General features: G+C 44.4%; 1 protein-coding gene across 8 annotated transcripts in view; it reads right to left on the bottom strand.

Annotated features, from left to right (window-relative positions):
• Window positions 1-714, bottom strand: part of MITF (melanocyte inducing transcription factor) — a 386,463-nt gene extending 385,749 nt beyond the window's left edge. For all 8 annotated transcript variants that reach the window (XM_082265298.1, XM_082265300.1, XM_082265296.1 and 5 more), the window contains exon 1: window positions 499-714. In XM_082265298.1, the coding sequence (XP_082121424.1) occupies window positions 499-602 (104 nt within the window). In that variant the 5' untranslated portion in view covers window positions 603-714. The remainder of the gene's footprint in view (window positions 1-498) is intronic.
• Window positions 715-6,605: the final 5,891 nt, after the last annotated feature.

Genomic DNA, 6,605 nt, shown 5'->3' on the forward strand with positions numbered 1-6,605 from the left:
GTACAGTAAAGTTACATCAATGTCAAAGAACTTGTAGAAATTAATCGACTGCTAAACTGTCGTAAGTTTTTAAGGGTAATCAGATATTTCAAATCAGGTTGGCATACTGGACAATAATAATTGCCAGTGCACAGTAGACTTCCTATCCTGCAGTCTTCTAAAGAGAACGTGGCCAACTGTCATTTAAATACGTCTTGACAGCTAATGAGAGCTCCACAGTAAAGTTGCATCAATGTCAAATAACAGAATTTCTGCAGGTGTCGCGACTTTTCTTGAATGCTTATAGTAGCTCCTTCATATAATGCATACAAGGTAACTTTTTATCTAGGTATCATGGTCCTTTAAATCTTTTACAGCGATGCCATATAGGGAATAACCGTCAGGAGGAATATATATAGATAGATGCCATTATTTTAACCTTTCTGTACCGAGCCCTGAATTTTCCCACTACAACGTCACCAATAGGAAAAGCGCTGTCACCAAGCAGATGTCACTGACCTGTAATTTAAAGGTTGACTCTTCAGCTCGTAATACGTCTTCGGCTCTTCGTGAAAGTCTTCGCCTACGTCGAAATCAGCCACAATTCCTGATTCAGCCTGCATGGTTACAGCTGTCACAAGCACCCGGAGTCGACTGCGAAACAGCAAGCTGCTGGCTCTCCCAAGTCTTTCCTCTCGGTGTCATACACACAGTAAACTCTCGTCCTTGCCTGCTCTGTATTTTTTTTTTTTCTTCTTCTTATTGACAGCTACTCCCGGATGTTAGCTCCCCTCTGCCATCTATTGGATGTATTTGAATAGCCTTTGGCTTTTTTTTTTTTTTTTTTTTCCAGCTTGCTGATACAGTAACTAAGTGCTAAACTATAGTGAGCAATCTGAACCGTACCGCGTTCTAGAGGCTGCCCCGGGTTCTGGAACAATTGCATCCATGAAACTGCGGCAAACTTTATAATCAGCCGGGACATTGTCCACATGGAGTTTGCGTGGTCTCTCTGGGGCTGCATGGGTTAACCCCTTCATGCCTAAGCCTTTTTCTGACATTTGTTGCTTACAAGGTAAAGTCAGTATTTTTTGCTAAAAAATTACTTAGAACCCCCAAACATTACATATATATTTATATTATATATATATATATATATGAAAAAAATATATATATATATATATATATTTTTTTTAGCAGAGACCCTAGAGAATAAAATGGGGATCATTGCAATATTCACGCAGTATTTGCGCAGCGGCCTTTCAAATACAATTTTTTTCCAAAAAAATATACTTTCATAAATTAAAGAAAATTAAAAAAACAGTAAAGTTAGCCCAATTTTTTTGTATAATATGAAAGATGATGTTACAGCAAGTAATTAGATACCTAACATGTCATGCTTTAAAATTGCGCACACTCCTGGAATGGTGACAAACTACGGTACTTAAAAATCTCCATAGGCGACATTTTAAAAAATTGTACGGTTACCTGTTTAGAGTTACCGAGGAGGTCTTGTGCTAGAATTATTGCTCTCACTCTAACGGTCGTGGCATTACCTCACATGTGTGGTTTGAACACCGTTTACATATGCAGGTGCGACTTACGTATGTTTTACTTCTGCGCGCGAGTGTGGAGGGAGCGGCACTTTCTATTTTTTTTTTTCCTTATTTATTTATTTTTTATGCTTTCCCTTTAATTTTTTTTTTTATCACTTTTATTGCTGTCACAAGGAATGCAAACATCCTTTGTGACAGTAATAGGCAGTGACAGGCAGGGCTGCTGTTAGAAATCGCGGGGCCCCATACAGACTACCTGGCAGGGCCCCCCCAAAAAAATATTAAAGATATATTTAGCTAAAATTACAACAAAATCACTATTAGCAGACACAAATATAACATAACTCACGTAATTCCTGATTGAGATAATAAAAATATACTGTACAGGCTGGGCAGTTGGAGCTCAGTGATCAGAGAGACAGAGGAAGAGAAACAAAGTTACAAATAAACTCCTGAGCAGAGATAAGTGCTGGGAGGGGGGCCCACACAGGGAGGGGGATTAGTGAGAGACAACTGTCTCTTTCTCAGCAGATAAAAGCTGATAGCAGAGAGAGAGACGGATCAGATTCAGGTGTTGGAGTAAGATTTCTGTATTTGTTGTCCATCACTAATCCCCCTCTCTGTGTGGGCCCCCCTGTGTGCTCGGGCCCCCTACAAGAGGGCTGGTGGTCCCCCCCTATCAGCGGCCCTGGTGACAGGTACTCTTTATGGAGAAATCTGGGGTTTAAAAGACCCCAAACCCCTCCACTGCATTTAAAAGCCTTCAAAACGCCAAGTTTAGCTGTTTTAAATGCTGTCTTTTTTTTTTTTTCAAATCTGGCGCCTTTAAGGCTCCAGTACCTGGAAGTGATGTCATCATGACATCTTCTGTTTTTGACAGGTACCCTGTCCCCACTTCCGTCGGACCTCGCTGCGGCACACTGCTTTATATACCCTTCAATACAGCACTACAATATAGTTACTGTATTTATCCAGAGGTAGAAGGAAGAAACATTCCACTTGCCGGAAACTCCCATTAACTCAGGTATAGAAAACACCTAGATGCTTTGTAGAATCGTAGTAGTCTGACAGTGTATAATGCATAGTATTACATACAGATTTTCTTCAGAAATGGCATTTAGGTTTCAAAAAATACAAAGTTCTCTTACTAAGTGTGACTTGAGGATGCAATGTCATGATGGAAAATGACATTTAGTGCCTGTTCACACTGTAGTGATGTCAGACATCGCATGTGATTCACACTGCACTGCTATGCAAATCACATGCAATGTTTTTGCGATGCAAATTCAGCCATACAGATTCGGACCAAAGTATTGCAGGACCCTTTTTTTGGTCCGCACCAGAATCGGATCGCATGGGTGTTCACACCTATGCGATCCGATTCCTGTCCGAATTGACAGTTCACACTTGTATTGACATTACCAGCAGTTTTCATATGCCAGGGTGAACTTCCTTTAAGTCGGGTGCGATGTGGGAACCTGCAGTGGATTTGCAGGGTTCCAGCATCGCACCAGTGTGAACCGGCCCTTAGAGCTCTCTGGCAGGTGACGAATTACAGGCCCTAGAAAGGGTTTGGGTTCTTACCCATACAGGGTGAGGGGTTCCAGCATGCATATACCGTAGGAAGAAAACTGGCTTCTCAGTTATCTCCAGGATTGGCAAGTCCTGGCCTGGAGACTCTGTAGAGTGTTGGAAAGCCACCAATGATAGGTTCACATTTTGCTGACACCCAACATCCCCTGATTGTGCAGATGTGCAACAAATGTGGAAGTGGAGGGTGGAGGGGGGACCTAAAGCGGAACTTCCCCTTTTGAGTGAAGCACAACCAGAGTTGTATAAAGTACTCGAAACCCATACTTGAGTAGAAGTACAAGTGCTCGATCAAAAAGTGACTTGAGTAGAAGTGGAAGTGCTCGTTAAAAAAGTGACTTGAGTAGAAGTACTAAAGTATTCAACATTTTTTGTACTTAAAGCGGAGTTCCGGGCACAGAAGTCATTTTTCAATAACCATACCCCCGGGACAGTCAGGGCTAGTACATTCCACAATGGCTAGCCTCTGATCTGTCCCGGTTCGCACTTACCTTTTAGAAGAAATACTTACTTATAAAATTTCTTCCACAGCGTTTCCATCTCTGTTGTGGGCAGCTGAAGCCGGCGCGGTCCTCTTCTGTGTCTTCTTCCGCGTCTTCTTGTCCCAGAATGCGCCTGCACCGGCCCCTCTCGTCACTTCCGGTGCGGCGCCGCATTCCTCCACAGCTTCTGGGCATGCCCAGAAGCTGTTTAGCAGGGGAATGCGGTGTCGCCCGGAAGTGAAGAGCGGGGCCGGTGCCGTCGCATTGATTCCTGGGAGCGATGACGTTCAGCTCCCAGGAATCATAGCGAGACAGGAAGTGACGGGGTGAGCCGCGGCGCTGAGGGAGGAAGTACTCTGAGGTGAGTATTTACGATCTTCAATTACAAGGTGAGTAAACAAAAAAAAAAAAAACCTAACTATCCAATTCCTTTTCAGGTGATGTCTAACTAGCGGAGGGGCACAAAAAAAAATATCGATTTTGTGCCCGGAACTCCGCTTTAAGTATTTTAAGTAGTTTTTTTAAAAATGTTGCTACTCAAGTACTGAAAGTAAAAGTACCAGTAGTTTTGAAAAAAAAAATTGCTACTCAAGTACTGAAAGTAAAAGTACAAGTACTGTGTTATGTAGTTATTAAAGAAAGAAGTCAAAAGTTTGAACATCATATTGTTTTTTATTATTTCAAATGCAGCTTTTATTTATACATACAGTAGCATTTATTTTCCTATGCGCTGATAATACACATGTTTTGAGCTTCATGAAACCTGCCATCTACTGTTCTGGCAGTGGTAATTTTTATAATAGTAACGAGTAACTATGCAGCACAAAAAAAAAATATCGGAGTAGAAGTATTGAAATCATTGAAAAAATGTAGTGAAGTAAAAGTGGAAGTAGGAGAAAAAAATTCTACTCTAGGAAAGTACAGATACCGCCTTTCGGTACTTAAGTACAGTAGTGAAGTAGTTCTACTTAGTTACTATACATCTCTGAGCACAACTTTAAGGCTGGGTTCCCACAGGGGTCCAGTGTGTCCCTGTTCACCATTTCAGGTCCGAATTCAGTCTGATTTTTGGCTGAATTCAGACCTGAAATGGACCAGATGACACACAGGACCCTTCTTCAAACCACTCCGCAGCCGTCCCGAAGCTGTGTGAACTGGCTCCATAGAGAGCCGGTCACAGTCTCCTGAAACGCAAATTGGATGGGGGCGAAACCCGCATCCAATTGGCACCAGTGTGAACCCAGCCTAATACATTGATGATATGGCTGCATTCATTTTTTTTAGTTTTTTTTTTTTGTTTTCTTTACTTTCACCTGGCCAGTATTGTAACTTATAAGAAGTCCGACTAAGTGCAAGGTTCCGATCTGCAAAAGTAATAAACTGTTTTAGGTTTTTACACTTTACACAGTGCTGCCAGTTACAAATGTTTCAGTCACGGTGTCAGGAGAATAGTCAGAGGGGAACTGGCCGCATCTGGGGTACGCATGGCGAATTGGCGCACGCAGGTGCACGGCGGCACAAATCGGTGAATGCTCATGCGCGGTGTCACATGCATAACGTGACACATGCTGGCGCCCATTGGCCTATAAAAGACTGCTGCTTTTCTCTCTAAATTGCTGGATGATCGTCATTTAATTTAACTCTTTTCTTCCTGGCTCAGTCAGTAAATAGTCTAGGGGATGTAGTTGTTTTTGTGTTTTTATTTTTTAAATAGGGATGGGAGAAGGGAAGAGTGGAATACTCCAGAATTGAACTATTCACAAAAGATGAGGACTCCTGTCTGAAGATGCATCCAAGCTGCAGATTCACCTTGCCACTAGATGAATTTTAGGATTAAGTCTCTGAGTAGATGACTCGATTGAGTAACTATCTTCAGGGTATTCGCCTAGCACCCCCTTCCACTCCACCAGCTGACACCCGTCCTCTGACTATCCTACACCGGGTGGCCCCCTCTCAGGTCAGGCCCCTAGGCATGATCCTCTGTACTCACGATACTGTTTTTCCAGGGTCTCCAGTGTCTCAACCCCTCCATTCAATTTTACTGGACCTCTGGGTTCAGCTCCTTCCTTCTGGTCCCTAGGCCGACTGCCTGTGACCACATGCTACCTGGTACAGACCGCCACCCTCCTTCCGGGACTCTGCTCACCAGCCAAAGACCTCGAGCATATGTGCTCCTGGCTTTTATACCACACCCCAGAATGCACTGAGACAGCCAGTCTGTGCCAATCACTAGGACTGTGTACTCATTGGCTTGGTTTCCTCCACTGGCCAATATGCCTCCCTATTGGATCAGTGTGAAGCACTCCCTAGACCAGATGAATCACACACTGAGCACCATGAGTAGACCTAACTCACAGATTCTGCTCCCTCTTAAGCAAAGAGCAAAATAGAATTTGCCTGCTGCTCTTCTGATAGACAGACAGAGCCAAAACTATACTCTCTCTCTAGCACCTACCTAGGAGGGTGCTACAATCCCATCCCCCTACTACCCCTTCCCCTGATCCCATCCCCCACACTGCTCCACTCATCCCATCCCCCCCACCACCGTTGCCACTAATCCCATTTCATCCCATCCCACCACCACTGCCATTCATCCCCATTCCATCGCCCCCACCACTACAGCTGACAATCATCTCATCCCCACCCAACCAGCACTGCAGACAGTGATACCATCCCCCACCTGCCACTTATCTCAGGGGCGTAACTACAGGGGTCGCAATGGGCCACGTGTTGCCCCTGTACACCTAGATGGGGAGGGGGGTGGGGCGGCAAATAGAGGAACAAATCCCCTCCTTTTTTTTGTGCAGCCGCTAAAATCCAGCTTCTCCTCCTCTCCCTTCTATAGGTATTCAGCGGCTGCAGGAGGAAAATGGAGGGGATTTGTTCCTCTATATGCCGCCCCGCCGCACCTCCTATCCAGGTCCTACTGGTCCCCGGGATCAGCGGAGAGGGCCCTGGCCAGGGGTCAGGGGGGCCCTTCATGGTTTCTTGCACCGGG

Source organism: Pelophylax lessonae (genome assembly GCF_965119305.1).
Source record: "Pelophylax lessonae genome assembly, chromosome: 8".
Taxonomy (NCBI): Eukaryota; Metazoa; Chordata; class Amphibia; order Anura; family Ranidae; genus Pelophylax; species Pelophylax lessonae.